The following is a 21580-nucleotide window of genomic DNA, read 5'->3' on the forward strand; positions in this document are numbered from 1 at the left end:
GTAGAATGAAAGAAAGAAGAAGGATTAAATGGATATTTATAACTTAAGCTTTTGTTGTATATTTTTACAATGACAATAAGCATCGTTACTGAGCGTTCTTTGAAAAGGTTTCCCTTAGTACAAACACTTGCAACTTTTGAATGGCACACTTTGAGAAATGGAAATGCTCTTTTACAAGTATGATTGATTACGCAATTGGAGTATGACCGCACTGCTGATACGTAAAAAGGTGACACACGCACACACATCCCTTATACACACACGTTTCCTCTCGTCGCCACATTGGCTCTGCATGGCGGCTTTATTCCTGTTCATATACAGAATGTCCTGCTGTTCATTCCACACACGGTCAGAGCAACGGGGACAACTCAGACTAATCCCTCTTTGATCAGATGAGATGAAGACTGCTGAAATGAAGCACCATGGGAGGGACTAAAGGGTCTGAACAGATTGTACATCAGGGAGAGGAGAGGAAAGGACAGGAGAGGATGAGGATGAGGATGAGGAGAGATTGAGATTGAGATTAAGAGGTCGAAACAACTGGAGTCACAGGGAAGAGCTTTGAAAAATGAGTAAAGAGAGAAACATTCGAGAGGAGAGACAAGGGTGATTGGGGGAAAAAAATGAAGGAATGAGAGAGAAGGAGGTAAAGAGGTCGGGAGGAGAAGAGCGAGCACTCCAGCACTGCCCACTGTTGGCTCTTTGCTACACAAGCAGTCCCTGGACACTGACAATAACACAGTCACTTCATGATGCAATCTGTGGCGCACAGGCTGCAGGTCCAAGCACACACACACACAGTGCGTCTCTGTGTGTGAAAATGTGAACCATATTTCAAAGCAGACCAAACCATTGTGCTGCACTACAATAAAGCTCAACAAGGATATAAATACACACACACACACACACACAAATGCAAACGTATTACTATACCTCTATGTACTTCAGAAGCCCTGAAGCACACCGTGACAGCAACAAAACCCCATCGCGTTAACACGGATGCACGTAAAGACATCAAACGCACACACACACACACACACACAAAACGCACACGCACCATTTTGTTGGAGCTAAATGGAGACAGGTAGACAACCGCGAGACAGCACGAGAGCTGGCAGTTAACAACGGAAACACCGTGGAAAGAACACAGCAGCCTCCGACGACCCAATCGACACAGCAGGGCAGCACACCGGTCACAAGGACTGCACGGAGACAGATGGTTGCCGTTTACCTTTTTGTGCGTCGAAACATGTCGCTAGCAGCAGAGTCTGTGTTGGCAGATGACCATGAGAGCACACAAACACACAAACACACAGAAATAAACACACACACAAAGGCAGTCAAGAGGCAGCGATTACGCTCCACGCCGGCATGTTATCCTCCTCTGGCCACTTGAGCGCGCACACACACACACACACACACACTGCTGTCTTGCTGAGAGCGTTTGCAGGAGTGTATGTGAGAGAGAGGGAGAGAGAGAGAGGGAGAGAAATGGGAGAAAATGATTAGACAGTTTTAGAAATGTCAACCATAACACGGATGGAGAAAACAAGAGGATTAGAGAGAGAGAGAGAGGGAGATAGAGAGAGCATTAGAGGTGAGGGGCAGGCTGGTGAGCAGGATCGTGGGGTTGCTCTCTAGGGTAACATGCCAAGAAGTGAAAAGCCAGGGGGAGGGGGGTGGCAGAGAGAGAGAGAGGAAAGGGGAGGGGGGTCCTGACAGGTGTATGCACAGTTTGAATGAGAGAGAGAGAGAGAGTCAGTGCAAGAAGGAGGAAGTTAGAGCCAATCAGAGAGGGAGAGACAATCTGACAGCTCATGTAAATGAGACAGCAGGGGGGCAGAATAGCGCCGCAGGCTGACGTTCACATGTGAGTGTGTGTGGTTTTTGTGGATTTACCGCTGGCATCATAAAAATATAAAACAGGTCATTAAGGGAAAATAATGGTGGTATTCTATATTATATAACAAATTCCCTTAAAAGACCAGAGCCAACAACAAATTGTTTATTTTGTTTATTTCTCTGTGCTCAAAATGTATGTTATTTTAATTGTCCATACATTGCATGAAAATACCCAAACCAACAATGCATCAGTCTATCATTGCTTTCCGACATCCTCAAGCTGCATGTTGCTTTATATGAGTTTTATAGGTTTTATTTTTTGTGATTCATTTGCAGATTTTTATTTGTTGGGACTTTTGTTTTTGTCAACCTCAACAAAGAGAGCGCAGACCAGATGAGCTGCTTTGTGCATCCAACCTTTAGCAATAAAATTACTAAACACATCAATTATTGTGACTGCTTGCCACAGGGAGCTGTGGATACTACTGAAGCTTAGGCTACACAACACTGCAGCTCAGACAGACGCTGCTCTGGGTCTTTAGGGTCCAAGTAGTTTGTCCTGTCCTTACATCCGTCTGTATAAAAGCCTTTAAACTGCTGTAAATATTTACTAGAGAAGAAAATGTGTATTAATCCGCAGCTAATAAATAGATCCCAAAACATGCATTTACTGCTGCCGAAAACCTCAGTGCCAAGCTGCTTTGGGAAATTACTGAGACTTAAAAAATCTTGCTGCTTTTTAAAAGATTTACATCTTTAGTAGGAACGAATGCAGAATGAGAGTCGACATCCTTTTAAAATTCACTTTCAAACACAGTTCTATTTTTTCTAAAGTGCCATATTTAATGAGCTCTGGCATCGTCTATTTGCCCTAGATGTCACCAAAGCTGCTCTGCAATGCCCAGCCAAAAGAGATGTCATTTCTGCATGTGTGTGTGCGTCTGTGTGTGTGTGTGTGTGTCTGCGCCCCTCCCTTGGAAACAAATCCACCAAATGTTAAAGCTGACATGGGACGACAGTGGCACAGTAGTGCTGAGGGGAGTAATTCAATAATGCATGCCGTCTCTAATGTGAGAGTCTGGCTGGATAAAATATACATGGGCGAGGAGGGATGGGGGAGGGGGAGGAAGAGGGTGATGATATCACTGAAACACAGCAGGGGGGGCGCAGACATGGATGGGCAGCATTCGGTCATATGATGGCAGAATGGTGCGTTTGTTTTGTGCGTAGCTGTGGCGGATTTGACCTCTCAGGGATTTCAGTATCTGGCAGTCCGTCCTTCAGCTCACTTTATTCTCACTCTGAAATAAAAGCCCGTAGTCCAATACTTCAGCTCCACCCACAGGAGGATGTGTGGAGGAAACCCAAAGAGGGAGGGAGGGCGGTGGGGGGGGGGGACTTCTGAGAGATGACCATGAGCTTCCAGCCCCAGTGTCTCCTTCAAGCAAATTAACCACATTGAGTTCAGAGGTCAGCGACTAAGCACCCCTTGAGGCACCAGTCAGGGACACACATTCATGCTGCTAATAATACAAATAAAAAGCTCAATATTGGGAATTAAATCCACGCTTCACATTTACAACTTCCTGCTTGATGCAACAACAGCAGTTTACAAGATTAACAAATTCATATTCTGCTTGTGCAGCATAATAACGGCCAAAAGTAAAGCAAGGCTCTGGACTACCACTATTGCAGAGTGTTGCAATTTCAAAGATTGCAACACTCAACGCATTTTGTGGAAAATTGGTTGAAAATTGGAATTGCAAAACCTGCAAACCCACCATGTTCAAAGGCATTTAGAGCAGACCTAAGACAATTTTCCACATTCTGCCTGATTTGTGAAGTGCTTTCAGCAGCAGCCAGCTACAACTTTCCAATTCCAACTTTAAGGGGAGGGGAGAAACATCACCTCTATCTCGGAAGAAGTGATGATTTTATCAAGACATGAACATAAATAAATATGAAGCAAACAAAACGCTGCCAGAGACAAACACAAATAACTAATGTCCCCTCAGCCTGAGTGTGGAAACAAATCAGTCTGTATGTCATACTTTAAAGTAAAACATGGTGTGCCAGTGAAAGAACAGTTGGCGAGTTTCATTTCAGCACCATGGACAGAGACTCACACGCTCAGACACAAACATCTGCATCAGTTACATGTAATGAATGTTTCATGCAATGCAATTATGAAAGTGTAAATAACCTGATTACTTTGACAATGAAGAAAACTGAAATTACAAGTCCGAAACTCGCTAAAGTCGAAGCTGAATTAATTGCTAATGAGCAACATAAGCTCCAACGATGGTTGAAACGTTTGCGTGAAAGAGGGACTTTTGTGCTGAGAAGAGTGAAACGCATTTCATGTGCAGAGGGGATCTCTCTGAGACCCGTCTCAATGTTCATACAGGAATGCCATTTTTGGTGAACCAAATAAATGTTATACAACAACAGGAGATATTCATCGGTCACGTTCTGCACTCAACATGGGGCACTGCTGTAATCCGCCTTCCCCCCAACTCCCTACGAGGTCACAGCGCCGCTCTCCTGCTGCTGAACTCACATCGCTCACTGGTGCCACAGATTGCGCCGACGGAGGCGCTCGCAGAGCAGGAGCGCTCACGCTGAGCTGGAACGCTGTGGCGTCTGACGGCAAAATACCCCATCATGAATACCTTTAACGCAGCAGGAAGGATTCCTAGCACTTTCTTGGTTCGTGATTTGTCTCTCAGTTTAGAAAAAAAGAGGCCAATTCAAAGCGGAAAGGTAAATCTTACCAAATTCACCATTAATTCACAGTTGATTTTGTCTCCGTTTTTCATCAACTGTATCACATTCCCACAGTATAAAAAACAACTCTATGAAGTCCACCAAGTGTATCAACAACATGTCAATATATCCAGAGACACACACGGATGAAACATGCGTAGATCTTAACTTACCTGCTGCTTTTGCGCGGCAGAGGTAAATCCTTCTGGTGAGAAAGAGAAAGCAAGAGAGAAGAAAAGGAGAGAAGATAAATCAGCCTGATGAGTTTCATTCATCATGACATCAACGTTTACAGGACTGTGGACCAAGATCATAATTAACTGTCAGTCTGGCAAGGAAATACTCGTTTCTTTATGAAGAAATCTTTACAATGAGTCAAGTCTCTGTCTCACCTGTTTCATTTTGAATATGTTTACCTTATCTCCACATATATTTTACTGATCTTGTTTTAATTACCCATAAAGCATGCTGTTTTTAGCATATAAACTGGAGGCTGTAGATATGTCAGATTAAATCAAGGTCAAACCAGTGTTACCATGCCGTTACCAATTCACCTCCTCATCAACCCGTTTGTTGTCAAATCATTCACCATTTTCCTTGGCATTAACTAGCAATCATGCATGCTGAGTTAAACCTCAGCATCTTTGGAATATAATCCTGGCGTCCTACACTCCGCAAAAACCTGAAAAAAGGCTCAACGTGTAAACAAAGTGTGAGTGGAGCCCGGTTTGAAAGACGATCCCCCCCCCCCCCCCCCCCCCTAAGTGCTCAGAGACTTCAGGAACCAGCAGGTCGAGTGGAGCCGACGCCAATTTCAAACATGTTGCTGCTATATTTACGACTTTGGGACACAACAGCAAGGACTCTGACGTAATTAGGATCTACTGGGAGGAATCTGTGTGAGGTATCTATTCCCTATTTGTTTAACACTCGGATGAGGCTAGGTTACCCGCAATTTCTATCGTCTGCCTGTGCCGTGCAGCTTATCAAGCTACGTTCTGGAGCCCAGTGGCTCCACTAAGAAGATTTTATCATCTGTGTCTTTTCACTCCGGGAAAGCTTAAGGGCGAAGAGCTGGAAAATTAAAGGCAAAAACCACACTGGGGTCAAATAGGAGAAAATGAAAGGAAAATTGAGAGGAAAAATAATAGGCAGCACGGTTTATTGTTGAATAAGTACACCAGCATTACAAGACCCAAGCAAAGCCGAGCTGAAGAAACATGAGTCGAGAGCTGGACCTCTGGTGTCCACACAACTAAGAACGAGCTTACTGCCCATTTACTTTCACACCGTTGATGGTGATATCGTTATATATACGCCTGTGAGGAGTCAACAAGAAAGAGAAAGGCCACAAAAACACACTGTGATGAACCATGTTTTTCCAAAGACGAGTTAAACATAATTATCCCTACTGGGGATTGAACAAGTGCCGTGTACAGTGAGAGCAGCAGTAGTGCAGTAACCAAATACATACATTACATGTCGTTTAGCTGATGCTTTCAGCGACTTACACCGTGTTTTAAACCATGGCTTACATTTTGCCTGGGGAGCAATCAGGTCTCAGGGACACTTCGACATGGCACATGGAGCAGCCGGGATTTGGACCGCCAACCTTGCGGCTCGCAGCGCATCACACTACTCCATGCATCGCCCAAAAACCTCTGCACACATTCAAGCAAGAGTTCTACATTGTTGGGAATGTCTTTATCCGCTTTATTTTGGTCAGAGTTAGATGAGAAGATCCAGAAGATTTCATTCTCAAATCTGTGTGTTAAGTATTAAGCAGCCAATTAGCTTAGCATAGCATATAGACAGCTGAGGTGGCTCCAAAGGTTAAAAGATGACTCCATTTAAGTTGTAGTGTCTGGTCTGCTTCCTCCTGCCTTCAGTCGTTGCGCTGAGCTAAGCTAACCGGCTGCTGTCGGCATTAATATTTTATGTGAAGACATGAAAGTGGGATCGATCTTCACAGTTCAGAGGAGACGGATCCCTTCTTTTTTTTTCAATGGGAGTGACATCACTCATCATAGTGAGCTCTTTCTGGGATGGCTAATGTATCACCAAGAGGAAGTGAGCTCGGCCAGGGTTACTCAGAGAGAGAGCCCCACAGGAGGCTCACATATGCATGCGTGTGTGTGTGTGTGTGTGTGTGTGTGTGTGTGTGTGTGTGTTGGCCAACGGATAAAACTCCCAACACCTGCTCCCTCTCTCTGTCTCTGTCCAACAGATGGCTGCGTGTTGTTGCCGTGTTACTGGTTACTCCGGCATTTCTTTGAACAATATCTTCTATACTGAGTGACCATGACAACCTCAGAAACGTCTCAGTAGTTCACACACTTCAAGAGAATGTGAAAATATGAACTCGGCAATGGATGTTACAACACTATGGATGTTTTCAGAAAGCATAAAGCTGTGACTCGGTGGAGCAGAGCAGTTCAATGATGTTTTCATCAGGAGAAATCTGTGTGAAGTGGAAGCCGTGGAAAAAAATAAAGACGAGGAAAATGTTCTAATATAAAGAAGCACTATGACTGTGAGAGGCACTAATTAAGTGGTTTTGGTATTAATAGCACTTTTAAACTAAATGTTATACAATCTCCATGCTTCAAATTACGGCAAATTTTCACAATATAAATTTGCCACAGCATGTTATAGTGAACGTGATGTTCAAAAGAGGACAGAGGGCATCATTATGGAAGTAAATCTGTGTCATCGGGTAATGAAAGAAAAAGGTGATTGAATTTCTAGCACTGAATATTTATGCATTGAAATTATGTATCTGAATGTTTTTCAACGTTAAAATACTGCAAAAAATTCAACCGCAAAAAAATCACTGTTAAAATATTCTGCCCAAAAAACAACATCCGGGACACTAAGGAAGAGCAATCGATTCAAGATCAGGAGCGTGCGTCAAGCAGAAGGAGCATTTCAATGCATAAATATTAAGTGCAAGAAATTCAATCACCTTTTTCTTTCAATACCAGATGACATATTTACTTCCATACATCATACTGTTTTTTCCACACATGTTGTCGAGGGGTTGGGGTTGTACCCAAAGATACAGGCGATGGCCAATCGGATAGCAAAGAGAGGAAACTGTTACTACACTGCTGCTCTGTAGAGAGCCACAAGGCTTCTGTTCTGTTTCTGCTGCCAATGACAAACTGTTTTATTCCCTTCAATAGTTCACCTAAAAGCTTTGAGATTGCTGGTCAATGCCCTAAAGGTCTAAGACAACGTTGCATTGAACGACTCTTAACCAATTTTATTTTTTTGACACGAGGATCTAGTTTGAAACTATTATTTGCGTTTGTTTTGTGGATGAGGTTGAGCCCAGTTATAAAGTAGCTCAGATATTTGAAGCGGTTTCCAAATCTATTCTGGCCCCGATCTGTGTGCACTTTGCTCTCTTGGCACAAAAGCAAGTCTTTCTGGCTAATTCTGACATCAGAAGGACGCAGCGAGGCGGAACAAAGCGGTGGGCACGGCGGTGAGTGACAGGACTTGGCACGGAGAGCAGGATCTTCTGCAGTGATCACACTCTTATCCCGGGTGCTTAGCATATTGGAAAAGGGCACATTGCCCAGAACAAAATATTGGATAAATAAGGCTAGCGTGTGTGTGTGTGTGTGGTGCACTACGTACTCCTACAACACAGAGTGGTGTGACATGTTGTATGACTTGTATTGGTATGAGCATATGGGTGTAAGTCTTCACTCAAGACGGAGGTGACTCATCTCAGGGACACCGTCACGGCCAATTTCAATGTGCTGGCTGCCGCCACCGGTCATAGCCGTTGTAGTTTATTTTTGTTACGGGTGTCATGTAGCAAGATGGGGACCTACAGCAACAAAGTTCATAACTCTGTGGTGATTGAAGGGTCTTGGATGCGTAAAATTCATAATCAAAAGTAAACATTTCATGTTTGACTTCTTTAATTAAGATAAGGTATGAAATAATTCGGCTAGAGATACTCCAAGATTACAACTAAATTTATTAAGAGTAAAAATATACGACTTGACTTCTTTAATTAAGATAAGGTATGAAATAATTCGGCTAGAGATACTCCAAGATTACAACTAAATTTATTAAGAGTAAAAATATACGACTTGACTTCTTTAATTAAGATACGGTATGAAATAATTCGGCTAGAGATACTCCAAGATTACAACTAAATTTATTAAGAGTAAAAATATACGAACATATTTGAACAGTGGAGTAATAACCACATCAAAAATACACAAAAAACAGCCTACACAAAAAAAGACTTAAGTATAAAGTTTACACCTAAACAGAACAATTAAATAGATCAATTTCTACATTTATTTGTATCTACATTTCTATATTTCTTCATTGATTTATGCATGTATTTCTGTGTCCGTATGTAAATGAGCTCAGACGGGCCGAACCTCATTCTTGAGCAGGATTGGTCAAATAGAGGAGCGAGACAGAAGCAATCGATTCCAGCCTGCAGTCTTCCCTTGTGGAGACAAAATAACTATCGCCGTGAAGAGTGATTTATTTAAACATGCGGGGCGTCAGATCACCTTCCTGTAAGATGTGCTAGGATTTATCCAGGCAACGAGTTTCCTTTGCAACGTCCTTATTGTCTTTACCGACTACAGCTTCTCCTCTTCACTTGATTCTAGCCGAGGTTTCAAAACGGTTGATCTATACATTGAACGGCGCCATGTTGCCCCCAAAGGAGAATAAAATATACGATGGACATCCAACGGTCGCTCCTCTGGTTCCACGTTCATGTCTTCATTGAGCTGAGACAAGTCCTGAGTCACTTTATCCAGCAGAAACTGAAGCGTGTCTTTCTTAACGTGCTTCTCTAAATTGTTTGCTGACGATCGCAATCGTTTGAAATGGTTTGAAATGTAGCCAAAAAGCTTCTGCCGAGGAGCGAACTTCAAGAGTAGACCAGGAGCGATCACACTCCTGCGACCAGTCCTGATTCAGACAGAGGTTAGGACCTCTCACCTCATTAGCATACAGACAAACACAAATGTAGGCGAACAGAAATGTAGAAATAAATATATGATACAGACCCATAAATAAATAAAGAAATGTAGGTGAACAGAAATGTAGAAATAAATATATTGTATATATTTGTTTATGACCCGTTTTATTATCAACTTTTATTTATTTATGGTTACATTCATTTACTTTCCATATTTATTTAAGCATTTATTGATTTATTCCTGTATTCATTCATACATTTATTTATTTATTTATACTTGTAAGTATGAGAGCATCATGATTATATTTTAAGTATTTAAATTTTAAAAGCATAAATTATTTCAAACGTATCTTAAATGAACCACCTGAATGCAAAAATATAACACATTTCCATGATTTTTCCAAAACTTTTGGGATTTTATTTTTTTCCATGATTTTTCCAGGCCTGGAAATTACCATTTTAAATTTCCATGACCTCACAAATCCTGTAGAATGTTATGACATCATTAGAAAAGTCATAGTAGTATAAATAATAACATTAGTAGTAGTAGTTGCCATGGTTACCTGTAGGGTTGCCAACCGTCCCGTATTACCCGGGACATCCCGAATTATGGGCAATTTTGATTTGTCCCGTCCGGGACAGCTCCAGTCCCGATTTCCAATCACAGCCTCCTAAGTCAATGACGCGCGAAAAAACTCCCGGTTGTTGTGAATTTGTGACGCATCAGACCAGTGTGCGCGTGGGTGCCGCGTAGCTAGAGCGGAGCTGTCCTATCTGTTAGAATGAGCAGTGAGGCTGGCGCTGCAAAGCAAAAAAGAAAAAAAAAAGATTGTGCTAGCAACCCTCCCCCCCCCCCCCCCCCCCCCCCTCTGGGAGAGTTGGTAACCCTAGTTACCTGAGAACCAATCAGCTATCAGAGAAATCAAATGTTGCCATGGAATGTGATGACATCATCAGAATAAGGCTACATAAGGGTCAGAGTTTGTTTACAATTCATTTTTAGTTGTCTGTTCGACTGAGAGACACAGTGTTCACAGGTAAAGGAAGGAGGTAAATATTTCTTACTGTTCCTTACTTAAGGACTGCAGCATTACAAGGCACAACTGTTTATCAGTCTTTGTACAACTGCTTTTACACAAGATCACTGATTACCAGTTGAGTAATGCAGTACGGTAGAGCGCAGATGAGGGACAATGGCCCCCGCTACAGGGCCAAGCAAGACAGCAGCATTCCTCTGTTCAAGCCAGCCCAAAGACCAACGAAAGCAGCTCTCTGTTCCAACAGCTACAGGACTGCAAAGAGGAACTCGCCCGTCAAAAGGGCCTGAAAGAAATGTTCATCAACAGGGAGAAAGCCACCCGTGAGGAACTAGAGAGACTCAAGAGGGCCAGTGACCCGGAGGCTATGATCATCTTCGGGATCGCCAGCGAGGCTCGTAGAACCATCAAAACCAAACAGAAGAAGGAGCTTCAAATGGAATATGAGAATATGAAAACATCGTACATAATCCTTGAGCGTAAATCTTCAACAGAGCTTCAGCTGGAGAGGGAGGAAAAACAAACTCTCCTTGATGAAGTTGAGCAACTGAAAATCCAGTATAAGACCAATCAGGTCAACGAAGATTTCAAGCTGATAGTGCACGAGGAGATTATCAACGAGAACGAGGCTCTTAAGAAGAAGGTGGAGGCACTGGAGTTTGACATCAACTCCCTGAAAGATAACGCCTCCAATGAAGAGAAGAGTTTTAAAACATTCTTGAGGGATCTGAAAGATGAACAGGCCTCAATCAACCTGTATCATGCCACCAAGCTTAAAGCTGAGGAGGAAATCAATCAGGCCCTTAGAACACAACTCAGCCAGCTCAATCAGGTCAACGAAGATTTCAAGCTGATAGAGCACGAGGAGATTATCAACGAGAACGAGGCTCTTAAGAAGAAGGTGGAGGCACTGGAGTTTGACATCAACTCCCTGAAAGATAACGCCTCCAATGAAGAGAAGAGTTTTAAAACATTCTTGAGGGATCTGAAAGATGAACAGGCCTCAATCAACCTGTATCATGCCACCAAGCTTAAAGCTGAGGAGGAAATCAATCAGGCCCTTAGAACACAACTCAGCCAGCTCAAAGAACAGCATGAGGACAACATCGGCGAGAAGGAGGCTCTTAAAAAGAAGGTGGTGGCCCTGGAGTTGGAGAAACAACTGCCCTCAACCAACCAGGAGCAGGTCACTGAGACCAATGCTGAGGAGCACGTCAGCAACGACCTCCAGACTGAGGAGAACCTCCACCACTCACCAAACGTGGAGGAGCTGAAAGACACTGGGAGAAACAAAAAAGTGAAACTCTCAATCTGGAAGAAATTCAGACGTGCCATGAGTTTCAGTTCCGCAGTCAAATAACAACGCGCACCCTTATCCGGTCCATCACCGCGCCCCCCCCTCCCCCCAATTCGGTCTGACCGTCACCCCGGTCATCTGAGTCAACGGTCAGCGTCCCCCCATCATCATCGGCGCACCGCCTCCCCCCTCTAATTCGGTACGACCGTCACCCCAGTCATCCGGGTCAACGGTCAGCACCGCCCCCCCCAACCATCATCCACACACCGCCCCCCCCCACCCCTAATTCGGTCCGACCATCACCGCCCCCCCCACCCCCTAAATCGGTCCGACCATCACCGCCCCCCCCCCCCCCCCCACCCCCTAAATCGGTCCGACCGTCACCATCACCGCCCCCCCCACCCCTAAATCGGTCCGACCATCACCGCCCCCCCCCCCCACCCCCTAAATTGGTCCGACCGTCACCCCAGTCATCCAAAAAGAAGGTCCTTCCAATGGAATATGAGAATATGAAATATTATATATATGGTGGGGGGGGGGCGGTGCGCGGATTATGGTTGGAGGAGGAGGGGGGGGGGGGGGGGGGGGGGGGGCGCTGACCGTCGACCCGGATGACGGGGGTGACTGTCGGACCGATTTAGGGGATGTGGGGGGGCGGTGCGGGGATGATGGTTGGAGGGGGAGGGCGGGGGCGCGGTGATGGTCGGACCGGATAAGGGTGCGCGTTGTTATTTGACTGCAGAATTGAAACTTCCCCCCCCCCCCCCATCATCATCGGCGCACCGCTTCCCCCCTAATTTGGTCCGACCATCACCCCCGTCATCCGGGTCGACGGTCAGCGCCCCCCCCCCCCCCCCACCAACCATAATCCGCGCACCGCCCCCCCCACCATATATATAATATTTCATATTTCATATTCCACGGTACGCCTTCTCTGACTGACTGTTGTCTGTGCATATGCACCAAACCGCAGCTCAGAGTATTTGGCCCTGAATGGAGTCCTGCATAGGACTCCAGTAGGGGACTCCATAGTCCTATTGGGAGACTTCAATGCACACGTGGGTGACGATGACTGGAGAGTCGTGATTGTGAGGAATGGCCTCCCTGATCTGAACCCGATCGGTCGTTTGTTATTGGACTTCTGTGCCAGTCACAGATTGTCCATAACAAACACCATGTTCAAACATTAAGGATGTTGGTCAAAGATCAATGAACAATTTTCAAAAAACGTTTGATCTGAGACCGTTTGTTCTGGACACTCGAGTAAGGAGAGGGGCAGAGCTGTCAACTGATCACCATCTGGTGGTGAGCTGGGTCAGAGGATGGTGGAAAACTCAGGACAGACCCAGTAAACCCAAGTGTGTAGTGCGGGTTAACTGGGAACGTCTGGAGGAGGCTCCAGTCCAAAAGATTTTTAACTCACACCTCCGGCGGAGCTTTGCTCACATTCCTGTGGAGGTAGGGGACATTGAACCAGAGTGGTGCATGTTCAAAACTTCCAGTGCTGAAGCTGCAGCAGTGAGTTATGGCCTCAAGGTATTAGGTGCATCAAGGGGCGGTAACCCTCCAACCCCGGTGGTCAGGGAAGCCGTCCGACTGAAGGAGGAGGCCTCCTGGGTTATGATATCCGGTGGGTCTCCGGAGGCAGCTGCAGTGTACCAACAGGCTCGAAGGGCAGCAGCCTCTGCCGTGATGTAGGCAAAGCAGCGAGTGTGGGAGGAGTTTGGGGTAACTATGGAGAAAGACTTTTGGTTGGCACCAAAGTGCTTCTGGAAGACCATCCGGCACCTCAGAAGGGGAACCATCCAAGCCGTGTATAGTAAGGATGAGACCCTGTTGACCGCGACTGAGGAGGTTATCGGGCGGTGGAAGGAACACTTTTGCCGCGTTTCCACAGAGCTGTACGGTATGGTGCGGGTCGGGTCTGTTAACCATAATTTGGCGAGCGTTTCCACCGCCAACAGTACCGTTACTTGATAGGCGTGGTATTGGACGGAAAGTAGATTGACGTCATTCGATCGCGTGAAAACTGAAAGCTAACCGCAAACAATAATGGAGGACATACAGCCGATCCTGTGTTTTAGTTTAAAAATGGCGCTTCATGTGTTGTCTTTCCCCTTGCGGCACGCGCAAATGACGACACTCTTTCAACCAATCAACGTTCTGCAGTGAGTCTAGCTCCACCCTTTAGTACCAAACAACTGTGCCAGGTACCCCAACGGAAGGGTACTCAAAAAGTGGTACTGTACAGTGCGGATATTTGGTACTTTTCTCAGTGGAGACACAAATAAAAGGGTACCGACCCGTATCGTACCGCTCGGTGGAAACGCACCATTTGAGGATCTCCTGAATCAAACTACTACGCCCTCTTTAGTAGAGGCGGAGCTGGAGGCAGAGGAAGGATGTTCGTCAATTTGCCTGGTGGAGGTCACTGATGTTCAACATTCCGTGGAAGTCTGGGACAGTGCCAAAAGAGTGGCGGTACCTCTCTTCTTATTCCTTTATTCTTTTTTAACTAACCCATAGCTGTAGATTACTAACCCATAGCATTATATTTTATATTTTATTCCTTGCACTATGTTGTCTTGTTGTCCAATGTCTGTTGCACCAACCGCCAAGTCAAATTCCTTGTATGTCTGACATATTATGGCAATAAATGTTTTCTGATTCAATACATAGAGAATGAAAAAGAGATTATTTCACTTTTCTTTTTTGTTTCAGGAATGTTCTGTCAGATATGTAGACAGCATAAACAGGTAGCTGTGACAGGAAACCAAGCCCAAACGTTTATTAATTCTCCCTGACCGTCCTACAGAAAGGACAGACTTGATGGACACATTGTGTCTGAGCGTCACAAACTGCCCCGTCATTACCAGCAGGTAGTTCTATCATGATTTGAAATTTAAAATACTTAAAATATCTAAACACATCAGGATATTTATAAAGACTTAAGTATAAAGTTTACACCTAAACAGAACAATTAAATAGATCAATTTCTACATTTATTTGTATCTACATTTCTATATTTCTTCATTGATTTATGCATGTATTTCTGTGTCCGTATGTAAATGAGCTCAGACGGGCCGAACCTCATTCTTGAGCAGGATTGGTCAAATAGAGGAGCGAGACAGAAGCAATCGATTCCAGCCTGCAGTCTTCCCTTGTGGAGACAAAATAACTATTGCCGTGAAGAGTGATTTATTTAAACATGCGGGGCGTTTATTAATTCTCCCTGACCGTCCTACAGAAAGGACAGACTTGATGGACACATTGTGTCTGAGCGTCACAAACTGCCCCGTCATTACCAGCAGGTAGTTCTATCATGATTTGAAATTTAAAATACTTAAAACATCAGGATATTTTCCCTCCTCTTTTTTATTGGCATTCTGCTGCAAATTTTGCAAATGAGATAAATCAATGTTGTGCATAATAATCAACAGTGACTTGCATAATCTCTATAAAGCTGACAACATACATATTTATTTTACTGTGAAAAAATATCCATGTAGTATGGAGGACTAAAAGTGCCACAATTAAATAAATAAACACATCATTAAATAATTACTTAAATGTGTCATTAATTAATTAAAAATATAATTAAATACATAAATGTGTTAATAAATGTGTCATTAATTAATTCAAATACAGATTCATGTTATGTAAAATACATATACACTTATTTCACTATTTACATTTCATGAACCTACGTTGCAGTGCTTCATGAATTACTTAAAACTGTCAAACTGACCCATCAAAAGTTGGTAGGCGGAACCTAACGCCTGATTGGTTACCCTGTGTATCAAGTCAAGACAAATCAATTCCGGATACTGGATTGATGCAGAGCTACTAAACGACTGAATCCATCCACCCCACCGTGGACAACAAATCTCCACCTGTTGCAAACACATGAATTGTAATGAAACATCTAGAAAGATGCATTGTTTATCTGCTAATATCACTGACCTGATGAGCTTATGGTGGCCATTTATATGCCACAAAGAGTTTGGGCCAGGAACAAAATACTGCCATGGCCAGGTACTCTACCAAAGCAATGGATCAGACTGGATTTGCGTTAGCCCCGCCCACTGACTTTGATGGGTCAGTTTGACAGTTTAAAGTAATTCATGAAGCACTGCAACGCAGGATCATGAAATGTAAATAGTGAAATATGTATTTTTTATAAAATGAATCTGTATTTTAATTAATTAATGACACATTTATGTATTTTTTTCTAATTATAATTAATTAATGACACATTTAAGTAATTATTTAATTGTGTATTTATTTACTTAATTGTGGCACTTTTAGTCCTCCATAGTGTAGCGGCTGGACCCGAACCTACGCATCACTACCCCCCTCCTTTTTTTTTCTTGGCATTCGGCTGCAAATTTTGTAAATGAGATAAATCAATGTTGTGCATAATAATCAACAGTGACTTACATAATCTCTATAAAGCTGACAACATACATATTTATTTTACTGTGAAAAAATATCCGTGTAGCGGCTGGACCCGACCAACGCATCACTACCCCCCACTAATTATATATATATATATATATATATATATATATATATATATATATATATTATATATATATATTATATATATATATATATATTAGGGTCGGGACTTAATGCGTTACTTAGTGCGTTAATTAAGATGAATTACAATGTGAATTAAAATTAATTAATTACACAAAAAATAACATTAAAGCATTTTTACACTTATTTTTTGCACCGCGGAACGTTTCTCACTGGATGAGTTTCGGAGGACCGATTATACTGGAGCACCAACTAGCGTTCATGACTTCAGACAACAACAAACCACAGTGAACATGAACGAAGAAGCTGACGAGACCGTGTCGGTTGGCCCCGTGAATGGGAAATCTTATAATAAACACACGGATGGAAGCGTCGATAAGAGCATGGTTGTGTGCAACAAGGAATTCACATCGAGCCTCAAGTATCACCTCAACGCAAAACAATTAGCAGCTAGCGTGGACGTTAGCCCGACTCCGAGTACAAGGACCCACACTGCACTAAGTCCACGTCTGAAAAAATAACCAATGTTCTGAATGTACTTAAAAAAACATAGTTTACAGAAGGTCTACTTACCTATAGGCTACCTGAATTTCTGAAAGTACTATATTTCTAAATATGCTATTGCTACACTTGTCTGCTGGAATTGGTTGAACAAAAATAAAAATCCATAAAAATCCATGTGAAAAAAATTACTTCTCACTGTTCTCAGGTCAAATATTTATGCAATTAAAATGCGATTAATTTCGATTAATTAATTACAAAGCCTCCAATTAATTAGATTAATATTTATAATCGAGTCCCGGCCCTAATATATATATTTGTATAATATACACACATAGTTACTTTATGGTAGTTACTTCGCATTCACATTATAATACGGGTTGATGAAATCCAGTGTTCTCATTGGTTGAGAGCAAGTCACGGGGGGTTGCATTATTGAGCAATAATGTACAGTTGCTGTTCCCATTGACCCGAGGGTCAATATCACTGCGCACTCAAAGTAAGTAAAAGGTTAGATTTTGCGCAACCGTTAGTTGACATTTTAGCTTTTAGCTCTGTGGCGATTGCCGAAACCCCCCACAAATGATTGTTTTCAGGCAATGCGAGCTTTGTGAACGGTTCGAGGGGTACCAACGCGCTCAAACTGTTACATTATTGGACAATAAAGTACAGCCTCTCGTACCATATTGCTTTAACATACTGTTGTATATAATTGTTTGAATAAGATGACCGTATTATGTTAAACTGTTGGAATAAATGTTAAATATTTAACTGCAAAGTAATAATGCGTGTTTTTTCATTGAATCATACCGGGATGTTTACTGAAACCGATTGGCTGGCGATACTAATAGTTGCACTCAGCTCTACTTTAGTTTTGCACTAATTATTTTCATTGTCAAGACACACACACTATCCCGTCTCTCCGCTGTGAAAGTAGATCCGGGCACAAAAGGGGGACAGTTGCTGTAAAAGCACTTAGGGGTGTACTGTAACCCACATCTGCCGCCTGCCTCAAGTATCCGCTGCCGCCCCATTCCACAGTCCTGCTGCTGGTGGTCAGTCTTCCTCCCTGAGGGCTCCCCGGCCTGTTAGGCCACCATTAGTTCTGCTAATGGGCCCTGACAAATGCGCCACATCCTCAGCATTTAGACCTCCTCTGTCTGAGATGTGAATATCGACCACTTCAATGGAAACGGAGAACCGGGGGGGGGGGGGGGGGGGTTGTTTTAATGTGTACATATGGGCATGGATGTCATGTACAAACACACAGCGGCTCACACATTGGCAAGCACACACAAGCTGGTGCTTAGCGGGCCACTGTAACTTTAAAAGTTACCCATGTCAATGACCAGAGACAGACTGCATCTCTCCCTGCACTCTAACAGCAACCATTGCAAATGTTTGGTCTGAATAGTACACACTAACAAAGGTAGAGCTGGAGTTAAAGATACAGGATAAGAGTATTGAATCCCTTAGAATCAAAGACATGTATTTACCATGTAATCAGCCTGGCAGTTTTTCTCTCTCTCTCTTCTCTCTTACGATCCACCAACTCAACACCAATATTTCCACCAAAAAACTTCCAATGTCTTTTACATCTTTTGTAAACCATCGTCTAGAGCGGAGCATCTCGGCCGCAGCGCAGTGCGGGAAACCTTGCAGGAAGCTCTGAGACCCCCCCCCCATTACCTACAAGTTGTTTGAGAAATGTTACTGTATCATCTCTGATGAATATCATTGAACAATAGGTGTTTCCATATCCACCCCTCCATTAAGCTGCTTTTTGCAGTCTGCTGAATCAACACACCTTCCATGATTTTTTTTTTACGGCCTTTCATACAAATGCTATTAAGTCGCTGGAGGACCTGTCCTTACAGGATCCATGGATTAAAACGTGATTTTTATTTTAGCATTGTGATGAAAACATCAATGAATCCACCACACATTGGGTTAGGTCAGGTAGTAGGGTTTCCTTCAAAGGGTATACCACACTAATTAATAATTAAAATATTTTTCTACAGCATCCATGAAATTAATTTTTACCGGTGTGATTACAATAACGAAGTGGGTGGAGAAAGTGTAAAAAGGAAACTTTTCACCTGCAGCCTCCGCCGGCGGATGATCCCGGAGTCGTCCATGGCGCGAGCCCGGTTGCACACCTGCGCAGAGGGCTCTCGGGGGGGGGGGGAGGGCTCCTGTGATTTCCAGGTGGAGGAGTGTGTGAGCAAAAAGGGGCCCCTCACTCTCGCGTGGCTTTCAGCGAGAGACCGTTTACCATTAAACTGAAAGACTCGGCGCAGTATTCCCTGCTTTAAAGGTCATTGCAAGAAAACGTGCTACAAAGGTTCAATTAAATGGCGGAGAGCTTATGTTCGGTGCCGCACACAATAGCAGAACTGACAGAGACTGGCAGCCAGACAGATGCCCGGTGTGGGGGGGGGACTTGCTGAATGAGCACGTGGCTGCACGGCGGGATCCGCGTGCACGGCATGAAGTCAAGTCCTGTGAGACAGAGAAGAAAACAGCCTGGCACCGTCAATCGGGAGCGTATCTCGCCGCGAAGCAAACAAGTTTTCACACCAAATGTGTTAAAAACCACAAGTAGGTGAAGAACAAACGAATCCACGCGGCTCCTGACGTCCTTTAGAAAGGCTTCTATCACAAGGACCCTCCGCCGGCTGCACACATCCGCTGCATGTTGGGGGGGCCGTCCCGCGCGTGCGGCTCAGAAGGCGTGTGCATGGACGCGGAGTTCATTGCGTGCATGTCGACATGCACATCCCGGTTATGCGCGTCGAGCTTCTGAGCACTCAACGACCACAAGGGGAAAATAAATGAGTCGAGATCGATGAAGATCTAGTGGCGAAGACACGCACATCGGCAGGTGGATCGTGCACGTTTTCGTCCTCCGGTTGACGGATTTTCCCTTTTTTCCGTCCCCGGTGGGTTCTCGCGCGTCCCCGATGCGCTCACTCCGTTCTCTTCCGGTGGAACATTGATTTTCTCGAGGAAAGCGATCTGTGGTCCCCGCACCGCGCTCGCTCCATCACCCTCTTACACCACCCGCTTCCTACTACCGAACGACGTTTAACCCAGCAGCCTCCACCGAGGCTTTTCTTCCAGTACACGTTTCTCCCAACCGTTTTTTTTTTCTCCAAACATCTTTACACACATTCCCTACGGAAGCCCGTTTGCGCCTCTATGAACGAAAATATACTTTACGTCATTATAATGACTAAATCTGAATTATAAGATTGATAGCAATCTAAAATTATGAGATTATACATCACAAAGAGGTAATAAGTCATGATAATGAGATCCCATTATTATGAGTGAATAATCTCATTGTTATCTCAAAGTGGAAAAAACAGGCTTCCATATTAGCAGTTTGCATCCACCTCTGTCCAAATGTATGTGAATGTATATATTTAAATGAATAAAATGTACTTTCATCTCACCGGTGTCATAAATTATATTATGACACCAGTGAGAAAGTCAATGTCTTTTACTACTTCCATTATTTTTACAGAGGAGAACACCTGGAGGTCATCGGGTCAGGTTGGAGATGGACAGAATCAAAGCCATCTTAGATACATACGTCTTCTCTCTCACCCTCTCACCGACGAAGAGCTCCAGCAGATCAGCGGCTAGTCGCAGAGATAAGGACGAAGGACAAAGTCCCGAGCCTCTGAGGTGTTTTTCATCCGAGACAAGAAGCTGCGGAAATAAAACTGATTGGTATCCACTTTCTGGGGCTCTGTACAAGTTTAATAGAAACCAAAACAAAGCCTCAAATACAGATAGTGATGCAAAAAAGCTACAGTACAAAATCGTTGAATGAGCAGAAAAGTGTTTCTACTTTATAATTTATTATAATGTCACAGTGACACTAACCTTTGACCTTTTGGTCAAAAATATCATCACTTCATTTTATCCTATTAGATATTATATCTCAGTAATTTTGTCTCATAGCTGTATCGGGACATGATGCAATAATCAGTTTCAAGTTGGTTATTGGTTACCTCTGTGTCTTTAATGAGGAGGATTAGCAAAACACGAAAATTCCTGACTGGTTTTATTCCACAAAAACTGTTCATATTTGTTCTTTTATTGATCAAACTACTATTTTCTTGATTCATTGTTTGTGGTTTAGTTAAAAAATAGCTAAAATGTCACACCACAATTTCCCAAGAACTCAAGATGATATCATCACATTTTTCTTATGATATGAAACAGAAAAAAACATGTAAATTCTTCAAAAAAAATTCTACAAGAAAAATAACCAAACCCAACAGTCAAATAATATATATATATCCTGTGCTTCTAACAAATTTACATATATAAAATACATGGTTTCATTCACATGGCCACTCCTGTTTGAGACAAACAACACACATCATCAAACATTATAGGTTGTAATTCACACGCAGCACCCTCTGGCTCATTTGACACCAAACCCAACATCCCCCGGCACCTTGGCACTGCGCTTGCACAGCGAGTTAATTTATCAATCCAAAGTTGAAGTGTTTTGTCCAGGTATGTTTTGTGCCGTCTTCTGGGCCTGTGTGTGTGTGTGTGTGTGTGTGTGTGTCTGAGTTAGCAGTCAGCGCAGCCTGCCGCCACCTTTCC

At 43.4% G+C, this 21580-nt stretch overlaps 1 protein-coding gene across 3 annotated transcripts in view; it reads right to left on the minus strand.

Moving 5' to 3' along the window:
- The window catches only part of LOC119218550 (microtubule-associated serine/threonine-protein kinase 1), a 58637-nt gene extending 38510 nt beyond the window's left edge, over positions 1-20127 (minus strand). Inside the window, exons 1-2 of one of the 3 annotated variants that reach the window (XM_037473076.2) lie at positions 19051-20127; positions 4782-4810 (exon numbers count right to left, since the gene is read on the minus strand). In XM_037473076.2, the coding sequence (XP_037328973.2) occupies positions 4782-4810; positions 19051-19089 (68 nt within the window). In that variant the 5' untranslated portion in view covers positions 19090-20127. Of the gene's footprint in view, positions 1-1231; positions 1654-4781; positions 4814-19050 lie in introns of those variants that run through there. The other 2 variants (XM_037473075.2, XM_037473077.2) reach the window with 2 other exon arrangements.
- Between the last annotated feature and the right edge of the window lie 1453 nt (positions 20128-21580).

This window comes from Pungitius pungitius, chromosome 9 (assembly GCF_949316345.1).
Source record: "Pungitius pungitius chromosome 9, fPunPun2.1, whole genome shotgun sequence".
Classification (NCBI taxonomy): Eukaryota; Metazoa; Chordata; class Actinopteri; order Perciformes; family Gasterosteidae; genus Pungitius; species Pungitius pungitius.